This window comes from Paramisgurnus dabryanus, chromosome 17 (assembly GCF_030506205.2).
Source record: "Paramisgurnus dabryanus chromosome 17, PD_genome_1.1, whole genome shotgun sequence".
NCBI classification, from domain to species: Eukaryota; Metazoa; Chordata; class Actinopteri; order Cypriniformes; family Cobitidae; genus Paramisgurnus; species Paramisgurnus dabryanus.
In genome coordinates this window covers 16441861-16467094 of record NC_133353.1, presented here as the reverse complement: position 1 = coordinate 16467094, position 25234 = coordinate 16441861, and the positions used below count along the sequence as shown (strand labels likewise).

General features: G+C 40.6%; 2 protein-coding genes and 2 long non-coding RNA genes across 5 annotated transcripts in view; 1 reads left to right on the top strand and 3 right to left on the bottom strand.

The window, feature by feature from the left end:
* zbtb8a (zinc finger and BTB domain containing 8A) overlaps positions 1-23076 on the bottom strand; it is a 50840-nt gene extending 27764 nt beyond the window's left edge. The window contains exons 1-4 of the mRNA XM_065274281.2: positions 23030-23076; positions 21783-22062; positions 20119-20963; positions 19305-19474 (exon numbers count right to left, since the gene is read on the bottom strand). Coding sequence (XP_065130353.1) covers positions 19305-19474; positions 20119-20963; positions 21783-21847 — 1080 coding nt within the window. The 5' untranslated portion in view covers positions 21848-22062; positions 23030-23076. The remainder of the gene's footprint in view (positions 1-19304; positions 19475-20118; positions 20964-21782; positions 22063-23029) is intronic.
* Positions 536-9303, top strand: LOC135760317 (uncharacterized). Of its 2 annotated transcripts, none has more exons than XR_010537381.2 (8): positions 536-559; positions 6576-6647; positions 6774-6859; positions 7155-7202; positions 7285-7385; positions 7695-8000; positions 8397-8497; positions 8820-9303. It is a non-coding gene; the product is annotated as an uncharacterized lncRNA (long non-coding RNA). The 2 variants fall into 2 exon arrangements; XR_010537382.2 differs by having other exon boundaries at positions 537-559; positions 7937-8000.
* Positions 12073-19296, bottom strand: LOC141280924 (uncharacterized). Its single transcript, XR_012335268.1, has 3 exons — positions 15722-19296; positions 14724-14779; positions 12073-12804 (listed from the first exon to the last, which is right to left on the bottom strand). It is a non-coding gene; the product is annotated as an uncharacterized lncRNA (long non-coding RNA).
* Positions 23077-23802: 726 nt separating the features above from the next.
* gale (UDP-galactose-4-epimerase) overlaps positions 23803-25234 on the bottom strand; it is a 13820-nt gene continuing 12388 nt past the window's right edge. Inside the window, exons 7-11 of the mRNA XM_073812425.1 lie at positions 24995-25067; positions 24836-24915; positions 24632-24709; positions 24288-24402; positions 23803-24158 (exon numbers count right to left, since the gene is read on the bottom strand). Of these exons, the coding sequence (XP_073668526.1) occupies positions 24094-24158; positions 24288-24402; positions 24632-24709; positions 24836-24915; positions 24995-25067 (411 nt within the window). The 3' untranslated portion in view covers positions 23803-24093. The remainder of the gene's footprint in view (positions 24159-24287; positions 24403-24631; positions 24710-24835; positions 24916-24994; positions 25068-25234) is intronic.

The following is a 25234-nucleotide window of genomic DNA, read 5'->3' as shown; positions in this document are numbered from 1 at the left end:
CGTAGCCAGAATTGTCCACACTGAGGATGGCGAAAATTTGCTATAAGGCTAAAAGCTAACGTACTTTGAAGTTATAACGTTACATGGTATAAAGTATGTTTAAGGATACAGTCAAAGTTATTACTGTAACTAATTAATGTAGCCTCTTGAAAGTCTCTTTCAGAAGGTAAATTATCTGAAAAATAAAAGTTATTTGGCATTAATGGAATTAGAATGATTTGATTGCCTAAACATTGCACATGCAAAATATTAAATACTGTTTTGCATTAAAAGTTCAGCATAAGTGTTTGTTTGATTAACTTCCTTTGCTTTTGTTTTGTACAAAGGAAAAGTAGAATCTCATCCAAATAAAAATAAACAAACTAAAGGCACTGTGTCCTACACAGACCCTCCAAAATATAACCACCCAAGTCAGGTAAATGCCTCAGTTTGAAAATACATCAACAAATTTGAGTTGTTATTGTGGAGTTAATATAATTAATTATCATTTCGTTTTATTTACAGTTGAAGATCAACACAAACCAAATAAAGATGTGCATTCTACAAACAATAACAAAAGGTATGGAAAACGTCTCGGTTACTATCGTAACCTCGGTTCCCTGAGAAACGGGAACGAGACATTGGGTCAGTAGCTGACGCTATGGGAGAGGTCCTCCTCTCTTCCGATTCTGAAGCTTTTTTATAGAACAACGCCAGTGTACTGGCTAATGCCTGTCATGACGACGTATAGAGGCGTGGCTTTCGCCGCTATATAACGACCGTCTCTAAGGCATATCGACAGATCATTTCGACTGAACAACAGAAGAGCTGATCTGAGCAGTGACACGGCAGCTTACGCAATGTCTCGTTCCCGTTTCTCAGGGAACCGAGGTTACGATAGTAACCGAGACGTTCCCTTTCGAGAACGGTCTCTCGACATTGTGTCAGTAGCTGACGCTATGGGAGACTGTATAGAACCGCGCCGTGAGAACAGCAAAGAGCAGCCCCAGTGGAGTTTACTCAAACCCATGCACCACAGCGCTTAGCAGTAGCACATAACACAGTCCTAGCCCAGTCGGCGTAAGCCCAGTCGGCGTGAAAAAGACTGGATGCCTCTAGGGACCCAATCAGAAACTCGCCCTGACCCAGGGCAGAGTACATACAGACACAGCCAGCATAAAGATCTTATCGCTGCACTACCCAGGGCAGCAGATAAGCACAATGCAACAAAAGACCAACGGTCAGGCTTAGCACAACGCAAGCTATAGCAAGCATACCTGCATTCGGCATCTGCTGGCGTAGCATAAGATGCACATCAGGATAGCTAGTGCGAAAGAAACGAAGATGAAGTGAATACAGCTCCATACCTCGACATCAGCAGTAACACAGTAGTACTGGCAACATGCGGTACACACTGTGAATACACATTAACCACGCGACTGCTGACACACACCACAACCTGAGACCGGAGGCGATGTGTCGCCCTCCCTCAGCACCCAATCAAGCAGCTGACTGCAAGATGGGGCGAGAGTAACTCACCGAGAGAGCTCGGAAAGCCCCAGCAAATGCATCCACATCCAAAGCAATATCCTCTATTTACAAAGAGTCTGCTCCAAACACTGCCGCTGTGGCACAAAGAGCTGCTCAGACTGCCGTGTCGGGGTCGAGCACTCAGATGAACATATAAAGCCTAGCCGGGCATAGCTCATTTAGAGCCATAATAGAAGGCAGATTTTAACCGGCTGCGCTCTAACAGCGCTGCGGTTAGATTGAGGCACCTAATCCCTAACTGGTAAACATAAGGGGAGCGAGGTGACCGCTTCACTCACTTAATTCTTATACCCGATGGTGCCCAGCCACTGCGTGCCCAGAGGCATTGTGCAAAACGCCACAGGAGCAGTGGCAAAACCCTCGAGGTAGATAGCCTGTATCGCGGCCAACTACCCGCTGTTGTAAAGGTAGAACACTCGACACGGAACACCGTACCGGGTCATATGCATTCACTTCACACCCTTATGTGTACAGCATAAGAGGGGTGCTGAGTAGAAAGGGCTCGCGACTCTCGTATGCGTCTCAAAGCACAACACGACCGAGTCTAAACCATCACATAACACCCCCACAAACAGAGTGTACAGCGTGCTGGAGTGCCCTTACAGAACCGCAGCTGATTCGGTCAGCTCGGGGACCTGAATAACTGATCCTCTCACCAGTTCCGCGCTTACCGGCAGCAGAACCCAACTGGGGCACACAACTGCTGGCGCTTGGCCAAGCATAATGTGTTCCCTACGGGAGTGCAAGTGGAAGAAGCACAAAGAGGTATTCTCTCCTTGTTGTGCACAGATCCAGTAAGCCCGAACCAAACTCAAATCAGCTTACACCCTCAGCCGCATCCGTGCCGCATCTGTGGCGGGCGGGACATGAGATACCAAATGGGGAGCAGATAGGCGAGCGGCTCCCAACACCTGACCACTTAACAGTGTCAAAGGGGGGTCAGGGCAACATGAGGCATACTAGGGGCGTCCGCCGCCAGCACAATAGTGCCCCGGGTGGAACAGCTCAGAGCAAACACACAACTAGTGCGCGCTCCTGAGAGAGACGGGTTCGCATCGAGCCCGAGTCCGAACCACAACCAAGCACACAACATATAGCTGGCGTGCAGACTGTCGTCCTATGCCCACACACACAGAGAAAACCACTCAAGAAAAAGAGTGCTCCTGCAGCCGGTCGGCAATATCTAGGAGTATGAAGCACAGCTGCCCACTCTTAAATGAGAAAGCGCCGCAGCCAGTGAACATGTGCGTCCAAACAATACCATCATGAAGCACCACCATAAGTGCACTAAACCGTGCACTTAGGGCTTCGATCCCAACGGAACCATCGCCCTAGGCCGAGATAGTAGCAGCTATACAAGCCGCTCTAACCCACTCGTCAGGCACGTACTCCGATGCACAGTCACAATTGCTGGACCAGGTACCGGCGCACTGCACCGAAATTGTGACGTGACCACGCCAACTTGGGTGGTCTGACGTCAAATTAACACAGAATCCCGAAAAAAGTAAAAGGATTCAGCCAAACCCATACGGCTAGGAAAAAAAAGGGGGTAAACACTGCCGAATGATCGGAGTGTTGGGCCCCATAAGAACATGTCTAGCAATGGCTCGCCGCACGCATGCGGGTGCCCATTACATGCTGTCCGCTATATAAGAACCCACCGCTAAACACACGCATGTGGGGTGGGTCAGGGATGCTACGAACCCATGGCAGACTGAGCGAGGCATGTATGTGCCTGTAGCTACGGCTGAACCACAGAGGTTTATATGTCGGGCACGACCAGTCAAACCTGCCACCGCACACCACTTGGGAAGGCTGGATGCAGGATACAAACGTGGAAAGATTAGATTCCATGCATATAGGAACACTTAGCAACAGCTTGCCGCGCACACGCAGGGTGCCAGTTGCACACTGTGTTTGGGAAACTATGCTGCTGTGTAACGCAGGAGTGTGGGCAGAACGTCACCGTAGTGCAGGGACGTTATGAACTCCTGAACTGTACTGCACAGTGCGCAACGCGGACGTGCATGAACAATGTAGCGGAGCGATCCGCTATTGGGCACAGGATATGTGCTGTAGATACACAGAACTGTAGAAAGAGCCAGGGTCTGCAGCCGCTCGCTGTTGGACACAGCTGGATACAGAACTCAGCGGAAAGAGAGACATATTCTCATACACTGAAACACAAAGTAATGGCCAGTTACATACTGTGGAAAACCAAGTGGGTCTGCAGCAGCTCGGCGCTTGGACTGAGCTGTGCGCAAAACCCGAGCAGAAAGGAGTGACATCTCCTTATGCACTGAATACGTAGTAACGGCTCGCCGCGCGTGCGCCGGGTGCCAGTTACATACTGCGTGCTGTGAACTTGGATTACTTAACTGAAACGCACAGAGCGTAGCACCGCTGTGTATTAACAGAGAAGTGAGCGAACACTGTTGCACACAGGCTTACGTGTATTGACACACATAGCCCGTGCATAAATGAGTGTAATCTTCTTATGCACTGAAACACATTTAAAGGGCTCGCCGCGCGTGCGCCGGGAGCCCGTTTCATATTGTGTGCTGTGAACTTGAATTACTTAACTGAAATGCACAGAGCGTAGCACCGCTGTGTATTAACAGAGAAGTGAGTGAACACTGTTGCGCACAGGCTTACGTGTATTAATATACAGAGCCCATGCATAAATGAGTGTAATCTCCTTATGCACTGAAACACATATAAACGGCTCGCCGCGCATGCGCCGGGAGCCCGTTACATATTGTGTGCTGTGAACTAGCCGTGAGGAATGCAGGGCAGAACGTCACCGGCTGTACAGTGACGCTGTGAACTCCCAAATTGTACTGCACAGTGCACAACGTGGACGTGCATGACAAAGTAGCGGAGTAATCTTCCGTAGGGCGTATGCATACGTGTTTAGGTACACAGTGTAAAACCATAACCACAAATAATCATGGCTATGACACCATTGTTTCAAACACCCATGGGTAGTATAGTAATTATGGCTTGGTGATATTAATCAATACACCATAAGACCATGAATACACTTTACTACAATTTCATAGGGGTAGGGTCTGCAGCCGTACGCTGCTTGACGGGACAGACCCAGCACTCGGAAAAAGGAGAGACATCTCCTTTAACACAGAAACACTTGCAACAGTTGGCACGCGCACGCAGGGTGCCAGTTACGCATGTTTTTGCGGGGTGACCGCTGTATATCACAGGCGCGTGAGGTAAAATATCGCCGAATTACGGGGACATTGTGTACTTCACCTACTTCATGCATTCTGCACCGACGTGCAATACATGGCAGCAACCCGCTGCTGCACAGCTGGGGCATAACGCTTTAAAAATATGCATCCGTATCAGCTCGTACTAACTAGACACAGAGCGAGGAGAGAGAATATCTCTCTCCTCGATGCAAGACTACATAACAGTTACCCCCTTCGTTATGTAGCCCGTGTGACGTGCATATTTGCGAGTAGGGTTTAATGTTATGTATTAAACATCGGAAAGGATCGCTACGCTGGGCGAGGGATCCCACTCGATATAATTTGCCTTTTTTCTCTCCGTAGCGCGTGTGTAACGGGCACAACGAGAGCGAGGCCGGGCGCTATGCGCTGTGTTTGTCCGCAGGGGGTTATAAATCGTATATATTACACATATTGGTTCCCCACGTACACATAGTGAACTGAATAAATGCTGCTTGAATCTACGACGGTCCGCTGTGTTTCAGCGGCCATCAGACGCAACACATCAGAGCCCAACAGCCAACACGAATTCCCGTCGTCACCCGGAACAGCCAGGGGGACGCGAAGAATTCCAGAGCATTGCTGCATGAACCACACACGCTGAGGGCAATGTTTACTCTCTATTCACGCTGTTTCGTAGCTGATAGCCAAGTTGCAAGCAGACCCCTCACCGCATTACGTCACGCTCGACGGCATACGTAGCCTGAGCGCGCGCAAGGAAAGCATGTGCTTCGCAAGGCAAACCGCTATAAACAGGCTCATTTTTGTCCGAAACCCGTGAGAATCGGCCAAAGTGCGCTTTATTGTACAAGCAAGACACCAAAAAATGATGCTTACTCTAGTAAATAACAGTGAATAGCAGCGCTTGTACAGGCAAAACGACTTGTGAAAGGGTTTTGCAATGTACAAGGGGGCGCGCGCGCCGTGCTCGTCCACGACAGGCCCCGCTGAAATGAGGTCTGTCATGTCCGAGCAGCGACCGTAGCGCGCAGGGAAGCGGCCAAAGCACGCTGTGTTAACATAATACCGAGAAACCCCGGGATTTAGTTTATTGTGAATGTATTGTGCACACTGTGGCATATTCCGCACTGCATATGTGGGGAAGGGATGCTTATGCACGTCGCCGCCCCGCTTCCATAGCCTCGGCTCGGGGAAAGCTTATAGGGCGGGGTGTCTCGCACTGCTCGGTCTGCCCTTCACTGTCTGCAGCTCGTGTGTGACGAGCACATTCAAGAGCGGACTGAGAGCTGTGTGCTGAGACGGGTCGTCGACACTTGGTGTTCTCTCCAGGTTGGCTGCGACCCACCAGCGGCACGCTGGCGGCGGTGGTCCGCGGCCGAGAACACAGTCACGTGCGAAAACCTCCGGCGATTCTCTTCGCTTACCTGTTTTCTCGAGGAGCGAAGCAATATTTCCGCGTAAATGTCAGCCGGAACGCGTATAAGGGACGCGCCTACGTCCGTTACGGGTGCGATATTCAACGGCGACGCTTCAGTATCACGAAGTGAAGAGAAATGATCTGTGGATATGCCTTAGAGACGGTCGTTATATAGCGGCGAAAGCCACGCCTCTATACGTCGTCATGACAGGCATTAGCCAGTACACTGGCGTTGTTCTATAAAAAAGCTTCAGAATCGGAAGAGAGGAGGACCTCTCCCATAGCGTCAGCTAATGACGCAATGTCGAGAGACCGTTCTCGAAAGGGAACTGTAGATATGAATTTTTGTAGATATGGCTTAAACAGTCTACACATTTGTTAATGTTCTAATTTGTCATATGTCCTTTTTTGTGCTAAAGATCAAGTTTTGTGTCAAACACACTTAGATGAGGCGTGCCCGATCCCTGACTTTGTCTACCCTACATTAAGTTGTAAGTTTTTGAATTCTTTGCTTAATACTACGAAAAAGCGTGATTCTTTCAAAAAGGACTTTTATATATTTTGATATGAAACTCAAAAATGTATATAAATTGTTTTGGTGTATTTTGTTTACACAGGCACACTTCATGACAGTAAACATCGGTATCAAGCTGGTGTGATTGATCTATACCCTGGCCTAGAATAAGCTGTGACACTATGAGACGTACGTGCTACTGATACTTTTGTTATTTTTTTGGTGCATTCCCACACTATACAAACACGTTGCTTTGCTCCAAAGTGCATACACTTTTGCCTTTATAATGTCATTCTTATTTTTAGGTAAAAATTTATTCCATGAGTCAGGGTTTTGCCTGAATGTCAACATAATATCCAAAAACTTTGATATAAAAAGTGATTTATTTTAATATTTTACACTACTATGTATTTTTTAAAATACATTGTGCATGTGTATGTTTATTGTACTTAATGAAATTACATGCAAGGTGTTTGTTTCGCAGGGTCACATAATGAACAGGCATCTTACAGACAACCGAAAGAGGCATACGGTAGTATTGTTTTCTTGTGTATTGTCATACACCTAAAGAGGATTTTTTTTAATCATACAATTATGGTGTTATTCATTCATAGTATTCTCTACAATCCCAAATTCTGGATTGACGCCCCAGTACCAGAGGGCACCCCAATCCCAGAGAGCACGCCAATCCCAGAGAGCATCCATCTGAAAGCAGGTGATGAATTTACTACTAATCAAGGAACTGGCTTTACTGACGAGATGCGCATGATATCGCATGCGATTTATCGTGCAGCCCTAGATTTTACATTAGTGACAACTCATCTTTGAGGATAAACATGTACATTTCTCTGAATCTGAGTTAATAGTTACAAATACAGAGCTTATAATGTCTGTCATTGCTCAACCACAAAGACCTAAAAGTACAGACAGCTAATTTCATAACTAATGCAGTATTACACTGTGAAGTTATTTATATATACTGTTAAAATATTACACTACCATATAATTAACTCTATTTGTCCAGGTGAGGTAACACAACGAAAAAATAACAGGATGGAGACTACCTGATTCTTCACCTATGGCCTCAGCTTTAAATGCAAGAAGCAAGAAATGCTATATGACTGTGTATTTTGCATTATGAATGCATTATGAATACATCAAAGATGTTGATAACAAGTTGATCTGCGTAAATTGTGACATAAAGAATATGTATATATATTTCCAGCTATCTTTCTATAACATTATTTCAATTGTTTTCACATGTAGGTCCAGCAACTGTCTGAGTTGGTGGATATTCTGTCAGAGACTGCGTGAACAACGTTATGAACAGGTATGTATTTCTCTTGAATTGTGTAATCCTGCATAATATTTCAGGAATATATGTTGATTACCACCATTAACCCAGCTATTTATATTACTTCATTTCAGGATTAAATCTGTCACACATTACTTGTCAGAAGTTTTAATGTTCGTAGTGGTTCAAACAGTCAAACAAGAAATCAAAACATAATTTCAGTGTAAGCCATTACTTGTCATCAAAACTTATGGATGAGGATATAGTTTATAGCACTTGTTACATGATAGATGAGTAGTTGTGAAATGTTAAAACATAGTTTATGTTTGAACATTGCATGCAATTGCTATGTTGCACATTACTGTTAATTGTGATTTATTGACCATTTAGGTAATTTGTCTAAGGTGAAGTAATCAGACATTTCTTTCACAGAATGATGTCTAATTGTCTTATGGCCAAGTTCAATATGAGCGGTGGTGGACATCTGGAAAAGAAGGCTTTTAAAGGCACACCTTTGTATTATGTTATTCAAGGTAATTTGGGGAATATGTTGATCTAAAAAACTTGTTTTTGTATATTGATGTAATTTTCATTGCTATGATTTATGTATTTAGGGGACTTCACAGCTCACCTGTCTTTATCAGAAATATCCTTTTCATTTTTTGACGATTACAATCCTAGTTCAGGGTCTTTCTCAAGGGCACCACAGTGGTTTTGTAGAGGGAGGGGACAAATGCTGTTTCCCCCACAACTGATCTAACACTTATTTAATGCAGAACATCTTTTATACTATATATTGTATTGTATTTTAATTGTATTTATTTTAAAAAGAAACATATTCTTCTCTTCCCTCAGATGCTGTGAAGAGGTGGAGCCCAAATGCCACAGACTCGGAAATAGATGCAGCTATGGCAGACCACCTCAAGCACGCTCCAGGAAGAGCTGGGGGTTGTGAATACACTAAATAAGCCAAACAGCTGTAATGTGTAAAAGAGAGAGTTCACCCAAAAATGAAAATTGTTATAATTTTCTTACCCACATGTTTCAAACCTGTATACATTTCTATTTTCTGCTGAACACAAAGATTGAAAAATGTTTGTAACCAAGCTAACTGTCAATAAACTGTAGTAATGGGTTGTGAGATCTGCTTTCTGCTTTCTATTCTTTCAAATATCTTTGTGTTCAGCAGAACATAGAAAAGTATACAGGTTTGAAACATAAGAGAGAGTAAATTGCTAAATAATCAATTTTGGGTGAACTATCCTTTTATATAGTAAAGTATTTTGAAATTGTTATTATAGTTAAACAGTTTAAAAAAATAAAAAGTGCCAAATCAGAACATGCTTCTTTTTATTGCTTATGTCCACAAATAATGTGTTCTTTAATGTGTTTGAAATACACGTGATTACAACGTTATAAAGACGTTCAGGTTTGACTGGACTAAATTTGTGTATTTTTAAAACCTTAATAATTGCCTATTACAATTGTACAAACTAGCCTGTTTTATATGCACGTTTTAAGTGAGTATAACGCCTAAATTAAGCAGAGACTCATATTACCGTCCAGAAGACGACATTTTTAGACGTGCACGGACCGTGCAGAAAAGACGTGTGATTCACGGTCAGATGACGTCAAAGACGTCGGTTGGATTTTCATTTTGGAACTATTTTTCAACCATGACGGGACGTGACGAACGGACGTCTTTTCAACGGTCATCACACGTCCAAATGTTTGCTGGGTGATTAGGTCACATGGCATATTGCAGTGTGACCGTGAGTCTGAACCGAGTCAAACAATGAGTAAATTGCCAAAGATTAATTTTCATTATAAGATGGCAGATACACTACACCAAAATTGCCAACATGTAAACTTAATAATGCACAGCTAGGGCTAAACCATTATCCACGAGTGAACATGCTAAAGTTTTCCTAATATCAACGTCATTCCAATCATTAGTATGATTCAAAAACAATGTTTACTGGCACAATTATATCAATAAATCAATACTTACTCAAAAGAGGGTTCAGCTGAACCGTGTCCCAGCAATAAAATCTCGATTGACAGGTGTGCATCATTTAACCGTTCAGTAAAGGCGCGTCCGAGGATCCGACATGGGTCCGTTCAGGATCCGCTGTTTGACAGTAGAATTTACCGCGCTGACGGAGGCGGAGCTGATCCTCTGCGCGGCTCCAAAACGAATGTGACAGTCACGCGGGTTTGGCGACTTGAACGCGGATCCGCATAGGAGTCTCCTGCTGTGTGGGGTATGTCAGAAGTACAGAATGTCACATTTTATTAACCTTTTTTATGTTTCAACTAGGGCTGTTACAATACATCGCGTTCCCCATTAAAAATACTTTTTTAGGATTGGCAGGCATCAGCAGGAACTATGTTCCAGCATATGCAGAGTTGACACGCCCACTAAGAGAAATGGTTAGGAAGGCAGGACCAAGGGAACTCAAGGCTCAGTTGGAATGGGACACAGAAGCGGAAAAAGCATTTATTGATGTGAAGAGCAGTTTATCCATGGCAGCAGATTAAGCTAAACCAGATTATGATAAGCAATTTTTCTTAGATGTTTCACAGGGTAAGACTACAGTTAACGGAGTGTTGTTCCAGAAAGATCAGGGAAACAGGAGAGTACTTATCTAATAAAAAATTAGACCAGATTTGTTGACACACAATTTTTGGAGGGAATTATGGTGTTTTCAGATGGATGTTGTTTCAGAGACTCAAGTGGAGCGCTGAAATCAGGAATAGGAGTTGCAGCACTGGAAGAGGAAGAGATTGAAACACTGATAGCAGAACCCTTACAGGGCCACCAGTCAGCTCAGAGAGCAGAGATAGTGGCAATTACTAAAGCTCTGGAGTGGGTAGAGGGCAGAGTAATTAACCTTTTTAGTCATTCCGCGTATGCAGTGGGGGCAGTAGTAACAGAATTACCCAAGTGGAAGAGATGTGGATTTATGGCAGCTAACAACAAGCCTATTAAACATCAGGAAGATATCATAGCATTAGCAGCAGCTTTTCTGAAACCGAAAACAGTGGCAATCATATAGTGCAAGGGTCATGATAACAGTGATTCGGACGTAGCACGGGGTAACAGGATAGCGGACATGGCAGCAAAGAAAGGTGAAGGGTAATGCAGATGGTATTGCAGGATGCAGCACAAGAATGTACCACTAACATTTTACCTGACCCAGACATAGCAGAAGAAGACAAAACATCACCTGAGGAAAAATCTTTGTGGCTTCAGAAAGAAGCCGTACATACAAAAACTGGCTGGGTGGGACCTGACGGTAGACACGAAATTCCGCCCAACATGATAAAACCCCTTCTTACTCAAGCACACCCCCCCTCACATGTTGGAATCAAACAAACCTTTTCCAATCTTAACCAGTGGTGGCACCCATACCCAGCTGCTACAGTTAAAGAATTTATCGTTAACTGCAGGGTATGCTCCATACACAATATACGTGCTGGAGTGAAATGTGCCCCAGGAGTCTTTCCTCCACGGAGGAAGTTGTTATCAATTACACAGACATGGGGGAGAGAGTGGAAGGTAAACGTTAGCTGTTGGTTTTCGTTAAAGCGTTTTCAAGTTGGCCAGAGGCGTGGCCCACTGGGAAGGAAGATTCAATTTCAGTAATTAAGTATCTCATTAATCAGTATATCCTATCCTGGCACTCTTGTCTGTACGATCATCGATTAACCGCATGACCTAATTTACACCATTTGAACTTCTGACGGGTCGTTCATTTTCTTGTCCGGTTAACCCAGTGCACCCTGAACCCATAAACAATCTTGATCACAGAACATACACTCTAAAAATGGTTGGGTTAAAAACAACCCAATTGGCAACCCAGCGCTGGGTAAATATTGGTTGGGTAACACATTTAACCCAGCAGGTTGGGTTGTTGAGAAAACCAACATGTTTTCATTTTATTTCATTTTTAGTCATTTTAACCATTTATGGGATTAATATTCTGGGTTTTGGGTTATTCTTGCTGGGTTATTTTTATCATGTGCTTTATTGTAAATCAACACCATTGTTAACAGCAAATAAATGTTTATTTGGCTGCAAAATAACTACAAACTCTTACATTTTTACAGTTGTAAGTTGCAAAATCATTTAAAGGACTGCTGACTGACCCAAGTATAAATATATTTATAAAATATCATAAATTATGCACATTGAAGTAACAATGTAACAGGTTGAATCAATTCGTTTGAATTTAAGACAGAATTTGTAATTTTATGAAATTTAATGAAATACTGAAATGTACATAAACAAAACTACAGCAGTGTAAGAAAATAAACAATGTAATTGTTAAATTAAAAGTAAAATCATTCATAGATGTGCAAAGTTTTTTTACATAACAAATGTTTTAAGTTTCACAGAATGGAATGTATTTGACAAAAAATACTTCATTTATTAAAAAGTTACTTGTCGCGAACAAAGATGTACAAAGGAATAGAACAGGAGAGGATTCATCAATTTGAAAAATGACAGACTACAGGAATTCCCATAGAAGCACATTGCCTGGGGTATTTATTTTCAAGCACTTAAAATGCCTTTAAACCAGAGACTGTAAAAAATATGCAAGTAGTGTCTGTGACATCACCCATTGGTTTGTGAAGAGCATTTTTGAAGCTTAAAGTAGGCGGTGCGTGCCATCGCCATCTTGGCCGAATTGCAGTTTAAGTCACTTCCGTATTCAGAGAGACTGATTGAGAAAAAAGATTGAGAGATCTGCTGCATGTTTCCCATGGCCAGGACGAAAGGAAAGGGTTTCGAGGATTCTGTCCAGAGAAGAAATTCCACCATATTTGTTGCAATCTACAAAAGAGGAAAAAACTTTTAGTGGTCTGAACTAAATGATCAGATTTAAGTATTCAGAAAACCATGTGGGCCAAGTGAATTATCCATTTAAAAAAAATTATAAGGCTTTCTTTTGCATCCCTGGCCGCATTACCACCACGTGTGAGATTTTTTTCCAAAAATGCAATGGCCTGTTGTCAGTTTGCATAAGACTTTGGTGTTACACTCCTTTAACTGTTGTGCCAACAACAAAGGCTGCAAACCACACAGACTGACAAATAGGATTCAAGATTTTTATTTGTCACATACACAATTATATAGAGCATATATAATCAGCAGTGAAATGTGATTCAGGTCCACTCCAAGGACAGTGCAATTATTAAAGTAAACAACACAGTTGAACAATATACATAAATATAGCTATAAAAGGAATGGAATGCAAGTAAACAATAAAAATATGAGAGAAATAACAAATTTAAAGTAAAGAGATAAAGGATGTATACTGTAGAATTAAATAATGAATGGAAAATGATTAAATAATGAATGGAAAATAATGTGCATGAAGGTACACAGTAATCTTAAATATTAAGATACACAGGTGTGTACAAAAGGCAATGTGAATGTGTGTATTATACTGTAGTCTTAAATATTAAGATACACAGGAATGTACAAGAGGCAAATGTGCAAACAGGTTGACACTTTCAGTATGTCAAAGTGAGGTAGCGAATGGCTTACTGATAAAGTGAGTATTAAGTGTGAACATGATGACGATAAGAGTCTGGTTTTGAGTTAAGTAGCCGGATGGCCTGGGGGAAGAAACTCCTCCTAAGTCTTTCAGTTTTAGCCATCAGGCTACGGAAGCGCTTACCAGATGGCAGCAAAGTGAAAAGATGGTTACTGGGGTGAATGGAGTCCTTAATAATTTTAGCAGCTCTGCTTTTGCAGCGTTTGAGGTAGATGTCCTGCATAGAGGGGAGAGAAGACCCAGAGATGCGCTCAGCTAAGCACACTACTCTCTGAAGGGCTTTGCAGTCCTGACTGTAGCTGTTTCCATACCACACTGAGATGCACTGAGTCAATACACTTTCTATGGCTCCTGAATAGAAAGTTTTCAGAATAGCTGGTGAGACTCTGAATTTCCTCAGCTGTCGCAGATGGTACAGTCTTTGCCTGGCTTTGTTAATCTGTGCTTGAATGTGTGCAGTCCAAGTCAGGTTCTCGGAGATGTTTACACCAAGGTACTTGAAGCTGCTCACCCTCTCTACAGGGGACCCACTAATCATAAGAGGAGTATGGGGTTGCTGTTGTCTCTTCCTGAAGTCAACAATCATCTCTTTAGTTTTGCTCACGTTCAAAGAGAGACAGTTGACCTGGCACCAAGATGTTAATTTCTCTACCTCATCCAAGTATGCGGTCTCATCGTTGTTGTGAATGAGGCCCAGAACCACAGTATCATCTGCAAATTTGATAATAGATGTGGAGCTGTGGGAAGACACGCAGTCGTGTGTGTAGAGAGAGTAGAGCAGAGGACTTAGGACACAACCCTGTGGGGCTCCTACGTTCAGGGTGATGGAGTTGGAGGTGTACTGGCCAACTTTCACCACCTGAGGTCTGCCGGTGAGGAAGTCAAAGATCCAGTCACAGAGTGAAGAACTCAGGCCAAGGTCTATGAGTTTAAAAGCAAGCCTTATGGGGATAATAGTATTGAAAGCTGAGCTATAGTCAATAAATAGCAGCCTTGCATAGTTTCTGTTATTGCTGTCGATGTGCGTGAGGGAAGAGTGCAGGATGTGGGAAATGGCATCATCAGTAGATCTATTGATGATAGTCAGGATGACCTGACTATAAAGAATAAAGTACTGCAGAACTAAAATGTAGCAGATAATTAAGACATTCCCAATACATTTTAAATAGGAATTATTAAATGTTATACTTACTGGCTGAAGTTGTATGAAGGTCTTGCTAGCCTCATCAATGGATGGACGTTAAAACTCTGCACAAAAGAATTGGAAAACAACATCACATCTGATCTCTGCTAAAAACATAACATCTCTAATACAGTATCAGCCACAGATCAGAGGGTTGGTCAATATAAATTTGAAATCACAGGAGACAACCCAAAAATATTATGAAATGAATATAAAATAGTAACTAAATATGACTCAATAACACATCTAATTTCATATAACACATAATGTTTGTTAACCGATAAGTCACTTCCACGCAGCCTCCGTCTTGGTGACAAATACGTTTATATTTTCAAGTTCATTTCGAAACACTTAAACTATTATTTCATTTTAAAAGAGAGGAACAAGCAATATACATATAAGACACCGGTTCTTGGAAACGCTGTTTCGTTTTCATTTATTGACGTGTTACCTGCCGTACCGACTGTGAAGTGAATGTGCTGCTTGTCCCTGCCTCAGTGACAGAGTAGACGCCGGCTCCGTGATCCTCCGCCGCCGGTAAAGTTAACATGTGCTCGCGCCTCGCGGTCTGTCTTTACATATCGAATGACAAGAAAGCAACTCGTTTGTCGCTAAATTTAATTGTACAGCGTCGCTATCGCTTGTTAAGCTGGGAAAGGGAAAACTGTGCGCGGGTGTGACACAAGAAGCCGAAGTGGGGGTTGCGGAGGTCGACTCGGTACCGGTTTTGACTCGCTTTGGTAAAGGCTTACAGAAATTGTCATGAGTTAACGTAATCAACCGTGTGATGGGGATTTTGTAACACCGATTTTATTAATATGCCATATCAAACATCTTAGAACGATTATTCGAGTCAATTTGTGTAAATGGGGATCTGAGGTAACAGTCGTCATACCTCCAAATTACACCTGTCGTCTTAGTCTGTATAAATTAACACGTTGCTGTCTAGTAAAATGTTATAATCTTGTTTATATTCATGAAATGTTCACAAAAACATATAAACTTACCTTGAAACAACTGCTTCCAGTGACTCTGTCCTTTCACAACGACCGTTGCTGAGCACATTCAAACATCAAGGGCGCGAAGCACCTGAGCCTCTTCAAACAACCCAACATAATAATCCAGCAGTTTTAACCCAACACCTAGAAAACTGAAACTACCCAAAAAGTGTTTAAAATGTACAAAAATAACCCAGCAAAACAACCCAACAGACTCAACCCAGCATTTTGGGTTAAAAAATAACCCAGCCATTTTTAGAGTGTACTTCACCAAACTGAATGCTCTTGTTTTTCCAAACAGAAAACCATCTCTCCTGCACATCCAGACACAGAAATTACTCCATTTGCAGATTGGGTGCTCCTAAGGGTGTTTAAGCGGAAGTGGAACGAACCTCGTTGGATAGGACCATACAGAGTGACCGAGCGCAAAACAGTAAGAGTAGCTGGCAAAGGTGACACTTGGTTCCATTGGTCTTGTTGTTCCCCACACATTCACCAGAAGGTCATTGGATACGGTAAGATTGGACCTGCAGGAACTGCAGGACCAAAAGGGGGAATCCAACACAAGGGAACAACAACAGGTTGACATTTCTCAACAGAACACATTGCAGCTCATTGACTGCAAAGACTGTGCATTCGGGAAAGGAATAGCATTGGAATTCAGGGAAAGGTATGGAGTACACAAAGTAGTTCAGCAACAGAAAGCAGTGGGACAATGCGTGGTAACAGGTAGGACAAAGAACACTTTTTCACTTGATAACAAAAGAAAAAGCGGGGCTAATGAGTGGAAAAAAGAGGAGATTGTAATATATCTTTACTTTATTTTATGATTCTTTTTAATTTTATAATTCTTTTACATATATCTTTACAAATATTTTACAATTCTTTTACATTTTGAATATATTTTACAATTATTTTACAAATCTTTTACTATATTTTACAATTCTTTACAATTATTTTACATATTTTTGCCTATATTTTACAAATATTTTACAAATATTTTTATTCTATTTTACAATTATTTTACCATATTTTTAGAATATTTTACAGTTCCTTTTCTTTTATTTGACAGTTTTTTCCATATATTTTTGTAAGATTTCACAGTTAATTTTTCTTTTTTTTACTTGAATTTTTAAGGGATATTTACTATATTTTTTACTATATTTTACAGTACTTTTATCATATATTTTTACTATATTTTCACAGTTCTTTTATGACATTTTAAAGCTTTTACCGATCTTGTTAGAATGTTTTTAAGCCGAGATAAGATTTACACAAAGTCACTTATTTCCAGTAGTGCCTGTTTGAAAAAAAAAATAATAAAGAAAATAAAAAAATATATATATATATATATAAAATAGGAATGTTAATGGTGACCACCATCATAGGGATAAACAAGCAGGATGTTGTCCATAGAAATAGATCCAGGAACTAAGCAGACAATCTACTTTGAATTAATTCGAATTATTTTGGAAACCAGTTTATACCAAATGTAATGATTTACATTTTAGGATAGAATTTGTAGTTCTCTCCTGTTTAAGAACCACTGCTCTAAAGCAATTACGATATGTAGATCATTAGTCATAAATACTACGTTGCAAGTTCATGTACTGCACAGCAATGAAATAAAGCAAAAGTGCAAGGACATTTAATGAGCTTGGCTGTGGATGCTTTGGAAGTTTTTGATTAAACTGTTGATCAAAGATTGGATGATAATCACAATGAAGACAATCTCCAGAGCAGTAAGCAATGTTTGTGTTGTTTTTGATTGCAAGTATTTTAAGGGTTCCCAAGGGTTAATTTAGCTTTTTACATGTGTCAATGTGGTTTATTTAGAAAAGCACTGGGTTTTAATCATCAACTATTTAACTTTTGATGAACTTCTTTCATTGATAGTAATTGTAGATAGTAGTTTTGAAATTTTGATGATTATTTTAGTGTTGAAAGTGTAATAAAATGACAATAAAGTTAAAATAAAGTCCATTTTTGGATATCCACGAGTGATGCGCGGTGACGGGGCGCCAAATTATGTCATGCGGATGGCGTGCTGACAGCCAGAGTATACCTTGGCCATTAGGGTAAATTATTCCTTTATAGACTGACAGCAGCCTGTGAATATACACTAAGGCAGTGGTTCTCAACTCCAGTCCTCGGGCCCACCTCCCAGAATGTTTTAGATGTCTCCTTATATGAAACACCTGATTCCACTCATAAGGCTCCTTCCAGACAGAGCCATAGAAGGAGAGAGTTACGTCAAGTCCGTTCACTCCAATGGAACGTTTTTTACAGCAATGGCGGACCACGGAGTCTCTCCAGAGTTCCCGGAAGTCACAGTCAGCTCCATAGAGTTGCATTAGAAAGAATGAATGTGTTGAACTTAATACAAGTTTTAAGACTTAATATGCTTGACAAATAAGATTAGCAATACATGTGAATCGAATGACTTTATGCATCAGTAGTTTGTAGTGCATCAGTTTGTAGTGCATTATTTCTCGTTTAATAAGTACATTTAGGGGGTGTTAGTAGAAAACGGGTCAGCCTACGACAAGCTGTGGATAACTTTAGCAACACACAACAAACCACGAACAACCTTTTATTGGTACATTTCGTTTTCTTAATGCAGATTCATCCATTATTGTAAATATTGTGTAATTAGAGAGGCTATTAAATAAAGTGATGGTGGTATAAAGTGCATATTTATGCATCAAACGTATGGGTGGAGTGTTTTTGACACTGTGGTTTTGCTGGTTAATAAATTAAATAAATAAAACATTTATTAATTAATTAACTTGTCAAATCTATACTTACATAGTTAAGAGATTAGTAATCATTTGATGTTATTTCCAATCAGATGTTTATATTAACAACAAAAAGAAAACTACACTAAGCCAGAAATATTATTATAATTTATAATAAATTAAACAAAGTGCTTTGTAAGTCTTTTTTAATGTTGTGCTTTTGTATATTTATAAATTAAACCAGTATGAGTTACATTCACAGCACATTCACTTTGTACATTATAAACAAGCATAACATTATAAACTTACATTAGTACGGTGTGATGCATTTTAAAGTGGCTAAAGGCAGCGTAAAACATGTTAACAAGCCACATACCAGCAGATGACCATACAAATGTTCCTATATTGGTGGATTTAATTTGTCAAAAAACATTGTTTATATAACTACATAACAATACTACTTTCACATTTTGATGTGATATATAAATATTGTAAAAAAAAATGCGTTTCTTGACTATAAATTAAGAAAAACCACAGCTCTTTGCCTCTAACTTAATGTATTTCAATGGCTCAATATGGGCTTCTAGGAACTAACTGAAGTCTCCGTGAATCACGTGACGGCCGGGATTCTGGACTTCCGGTGGCACAACTCTGTTTATCTATGGCTCTGCTTCCAGAATGTTTTAAACTTTTCCTTAATTAACACACTTACAAGCTGATGAACTGAATCAGGTGTTTTATATATGGAGACATCTAAAATGTTCTGGGAGGGGTGCCCCAAGGACTGGAGTTGAGAAGCACTGCACTAAGGTGTTACTGAAGCAAATACATGAGAAGCTGAGTGCGTTTCTCACCGTCTCAAAATGGCTACGCAGGTGTTCTAGGCGAGTAAAACGCTTGCTGCAGGCCTGGCAGGGGTACGGACGCTCACCTGTGTGACAGCGGAGGTGTCGCTTCAAATCTGCCTTCCTTTTTACTGTGTGCGTGCAGAAAGGACATTTATAACGCATAGAGGGAGTGGAATCTGAAAAAAAAAACATTAAGCCTAAGGTCAGTCAGATTGTTCATTCCATACATTGCCACATCAAAGAACCATTCAAAAGGGATATTAACTAACCTGAGAACCAAAAAGAACAAAACCTTTTCAATGTAACAATATTCATTCACTATATGCAACTATATTTCAATGTAAATATATTTCATTCAAAACTTCAGAAACATTCAAAGTTTGTCTGATAATTTAAAGCTTGCTTTTGGATTTATGTCACATTAAAGTTACATGCACTCCGACATCCCTAATATGAGGCACTAAAGCCAGGCTGTAATAAAGATTACTATAATAATTCTAAGCTTACGGGGCTCATCAATAAAGGTGGTTTGGGGATAATAGTATCACTTGCATTATTGGGCAAGTAAAGTGTTCTCTGACCCTTCAGGTTCCTTGATCATAATGTGTTTCCAGGCCGTGCAAAGGTAAACACTAACAAAGTTAAATGCATTTGATGCATATAAATAGAGAATAATAAACTAAAAATGTATTCGCTTTAAATAAATGAAATCCTTATTCTTGACTCCTAAAATCAAACTAGTTTTTGTCACAGTTAGATAAAAAGTTTACAATCATTTAACTACTGTATACCTATTTAATCTGAGCAGTTAAACTCTAACCTTTATTAAACACACCAACTACCCCAACAATTGATGGAAGGTTGGCATACAGCTCATCTGCCTTCTGAGTGCAGTGTGATACCACCCCCTCTAGGTCAATGAGCGACGTGTCTTCTGTTACAAAGCGACTGGTCGCAGTTCTTTTCCTGCTTCCTCTTCTTCTGTGTTCAGACAGCACAGAGCTAAACTGTTCCTCCTCTATCTGTGACTCTAGACTGGGCTGTGGTGGAGAGTTCTGTTGAAGCCCTGATGGCTGTGGACTGGAGACTATGGCTCCTCTGATATCCTCTGTTGTGTGGTCCTCCTCTTGGTTCTCCCAGCTTCTGGTCTGTGGCCTTGTGCTTAGATCACACATAGTGGATGGCTCGATGACTTTCTCGTGTCTGTCTTGAGGTGGACTGCCCTCCGACAGACACAAGTACTGACTTTCGTCGTCGTCTTTCTCGCTGATTTCGAGAAAAGATTTAATAAAGGTTTTGCAGTAGGAAATTACATCATTCATCTGCAGGTAGCTGGCTGCTGACATCACCTCTATTACATTGGAACTGTTGAGCTCCAGTTGACCAGAATAAATAAAGTCCAAGATAATAGAAAAAATTGCAGAGCTGAAGACATCAAAAGAAGCACTTACTGAGTTCTGAGTGACTTTAGCTTCCTGAGATAACAGCATCCGGAAGTATCCGCTGCTGCCCCACAGAACATTACAATGTGCTCTAAAAATTTGTCCCTCCACCAATACGCTGCAGTCACAAAACAATTCCTGTTGCCTCTGCTGGTCTAGTTGTTTCAGCAAGCAACTCTGGTGATTGGCTGCAATTTCTGCACGAGTCCGTTTGTAAATAGGTCTGAAAAAATAGGGGACAACTTACACCAAGGACAAAACATTTCACTACTATTACTTTTAATGTATGATTCTCATTCAGTTTGTTTTATGCTTGTTATTTTGTTGTGTGTGTGTGTGTGTGTGCGTGTGAGAGAGACGTAAAACAACAAGCTCCGCCCACAGCTATGTTACTGGACAAAACATCTATCAATCACGTACATTCGCCGTAGAAGGGACAACACCCGACTTTGCGCATCGGGTAACGTGGAGAGAAATACAGAGAGGGGATAAAGATACACAGAGAAGGAAAGCGCGGTTTAATACTTGATAACTACAAAATATAAAAAATAAGCATAATAATGAAAACCTCTCCATCATTTGTCTCTCCCGCAGCACGAAAACACAAACACAAAAACTGGGTTATAGTCACATATAAATAAAAAACAAATAACGATTAAACTCTTCGCGCCTTTTAATGTACACCCGCTGAAGACTCATATATAGTGTCAGATACACCCGCATTTCTCTTAAAAATCATTTAAACGTCAATTACATTTAGCTTTTCTTAAACTATGAAGTAAACCTGTCGAATACAGTAATTTAGACATTAGGGTGTCGTCCGTGAAGAGCCGCCCATCAAGCCGTTCTCAGCTTGACCCACCGGACTGGATTTTTAACGCAAAACACCCGGCTATGCAAACGCCCCCAAACAGTCTTAGTTGCGGATCACCTGAGCTCAGACGACACGTAGCTACCCAGATCGGCTTTGAGCATAACGTTAGGTCCCTGTCGCCCACCCTCTGTACCCGGGAAACGTTCCCATTTCTAAAACAATACTTACGGATGCCCTGCTTCACCAGCACCCCGGTAGAGTCTACATGTCCCACTTTCACAAACCATCTCCATTTCTCAGTCTGTATACTTTGGGTGTTTTCTCCAGCTTTTGTTTTCAGGGCGCACGGCTTTCACTTCCTGCTTTGCCCGAAAGAACGAAACCCGTTTGTGCTGGAAAAACGTTTTGCTGACGTGGGAGTCCGGAACGCCCGGGACCGGAGATCTGCTTGAAGCACACATACTCCCGTACAGCCAAACCAGCGCGTTCCCGTTCAACGGTTTCCAGGCTGTTTAAATTAGAACATTTATTGTTTTATCATAATTTTCATGATCTATGTTTTTAAGCCCTTGTAGTCAGTGGTGTAGTCTAGATTTTTGTAGTGAGTATACTGTGATTTTTCCCTCTCACCCTTATGCTCACTCATCCTAGCCCATAAGCACCACCACACTCACAGATGCATACAGTATAGATATTTATGTAACTAAGAGCATTCTGAAAGTGTACTCATAAACACATAAACTGAACGTGTTATCAACATGTCAGTTTATTATAAGAAAAAAAAGACTTTAGAGCCAATAGGTTTACAGCTGGGGAAACTGGACCGATTTTTAGACTGGTTTAGTGTTAATCAACATCTAACCCAGGGCCACAAGTTACTTAACTGTTAATTAAAATTAAATAAACTGTTTACAATCTTCAATCCGTGGCAAACACATGCATTGAAGGAGAAAAATATCCACTCTTTCAATAGCTATTATCTGACAACTATTGATAACATTACCATGTTTAATTTAATGGTGTAAATGTTTTTAATTACCGTAATACACATTTAAGATGACCATGAAGTTACTCTCATTTGCATAGTCATTGATATAAAAGCTTTTTTTGCATATAATATAAGCATTGTCTAAAAATGAAAATAGGCTTTTACTTAATTATTATTACAAGACCATAATGTAGCCTAATATTAGACACCCAAACCAAAGTGAAGAAAATGATCTTTAATTTGCAAGTCTGAACTGAACATCAACGCAGACATGAATTTCCTCACAGAAGTTTAAGATCATTTACATCTTGAATGTAGATATATAAATGAACACAGAGAAGGAAAGTTTAACACTGTGAAGCACAAGCAAACATACTGAAAGCTAAAACCATCAGGATATAATTACGGGCTTATTTTATTGTATTTGGAGCCTTACCTCCAGATAAAGTAATAAACTGGACTGATTATTTAAATGTTGTTTACTCACATGTGCGTTGTAAACTCTATGGATTTTATGTTGTGCACTGCTTCACTCGTCGTTCTCTTCTCCATATGGACTGTTTGTTTACGGTGTCGCGTGAGCAGCTACACTGCAGGTTCGACTTCATTTGGCGCTAAGCAGACCTCTTGGTGATGTCAAAGTACCGCGAGAGCGATTCAAAGCAGATTTCTCCATGTGATAACTGGACTCTCTCTCGCGGTACTTTGCTGTCACTCACTTGTGGCGCCACACCAGTCTGCTCCCCAGTCACTTTCGCGTCACTATAGTAATTTGATTTCATAGAAATTCATACGCCGATCGGATCGCGCAGTTCGGCAGGAAGTATATAGCCTAATATGTATTTCAACCCGCTAAGGTGTGGCATTCTAATGGTCAGTGCTTCACATCTATATTATGACTAAAAGTTAAAAAATGTCACAAAACCATGCTGTTACGCATCCTCGCGCTATTTTTAGTAGGTATACGAAATCCTTCACAATTTCTAGTGGGTTTACGGCGTATACCTGCGTATCACGTAGACTACACCACTGCTTGTAGTTGACTCGCCCGTATTTGACAGGAAACAGCGCCATTGACATGACAGGATGCGATGTTCATTATAGGCAACGTTATCCTAAAATACTTTGTATTTCAATATTCATTTAATCGGAATTTAGTTAAAATAATTGATAGGTACACATAACTAAACTAATTTCATACAAAAGTATAGAATTATAGAAATTAACGCAAAGCAGAAAGAAAAAAAACACTATTTCAAATCACAAGAAATATATCTTTATTATTTCACACCGACAGTATAAATAATTTTAGATTAGAAATAATCCATTCAGTTTACAATCATATATGAAACTAAAGTAAGTGACAAAGTAAATTAGAAAATAAAGAGGCAAATATTTTACTGGCTGGAAACAAATCTGTCATTTTGGCTTCAGGTTTGTTAATAGTATAATAAATCTAGATTAAATTATATATAAAAAAAATGTAGAGACTTCATTTTGCCCAAATCTTTGTCATTCAGCCCTCATTCCTGGGCTTTGAATCATCCAGGTTCAGGGCACTGTTCCATTACTGAATCCTGTGGGATTCTGGGATTGCCAGCGCCATAGATCCTCACCTGCATCATTAGATACAACAGTCAGTCATTACTTGAGTGCCTTCAGTACTATTTACTCTTGAGTTTTAGTCTACAGAAAAAAAATTAGTAATGGAAACTGCAGCATTAAATTGATTATTTTCTACTTACACATTCTTCCCAGGCCATATTCAGCTTTCCAGCCCAGCTCTTTCTCTGCCAGACTGGGATCTGCATAGCAAGAAGCCACATCACCACTCCGCCGAGGAGCAATTTGATAGGCAATCTGAGATCAATGAGAAATATTACAAATGAAGAGAACATTGGCCTCAAACATATTTACAGCATGTCAAAATGCAATTTCACAAGGATGAACTCAAGCTAAACCAATAATATCCTGATACAGCTGATGAAAGACCATTTTCAGCTGTACAAACCAAGATAGACATTGTCTCATGCATATTTTCATGTTACTTAAATCAAAGCTGGTGAATCAAAATGGGTTTACACCTCACCTGTCGACCTGAGGCCTTTTCCATGGCTTTCACCATCTCTAACACTGAGTAGCCTGTACCCGTGCCCAGGTTATAAACCTACACAAAGACAAAAACTCATTAATTTTACATATTGACAAAAACAGGTATGCAAAAAAACAGACAATTTTAGCCGAAACGGATTTCATACAAACAGAATCAAAGAAAGAAGAGAGAATTTCATACCTTACATCCACAGCTTTCGTTTAGTTTTCTTAGTGCAGCTATGTGTCCCTTTGCTAAGTCCACAACATGTAATGTAGTCTCTCACACCTACCGCAAATAATAAATAAGTGAGACAGAATGAGACAAAAAGATCATGTTTAAACATAATTTAATAAATACTTTCACCTGTTCCATCAGGTGTGCTGTAGTCATTTCCAAACACATTCAGATGCTTTCGTCTGCCAACAGCAACCTGCCACACAAAAAGGAAAAATCAGCCACAGCAATACACAAGCACACAAGAGCTCTTCCATGCTCAGGGTTAAAGCAAAAAAAAGTATATATATATACATACATACACATATATATATACATACACACATATATATATATACACACACACATATATATATAACACAC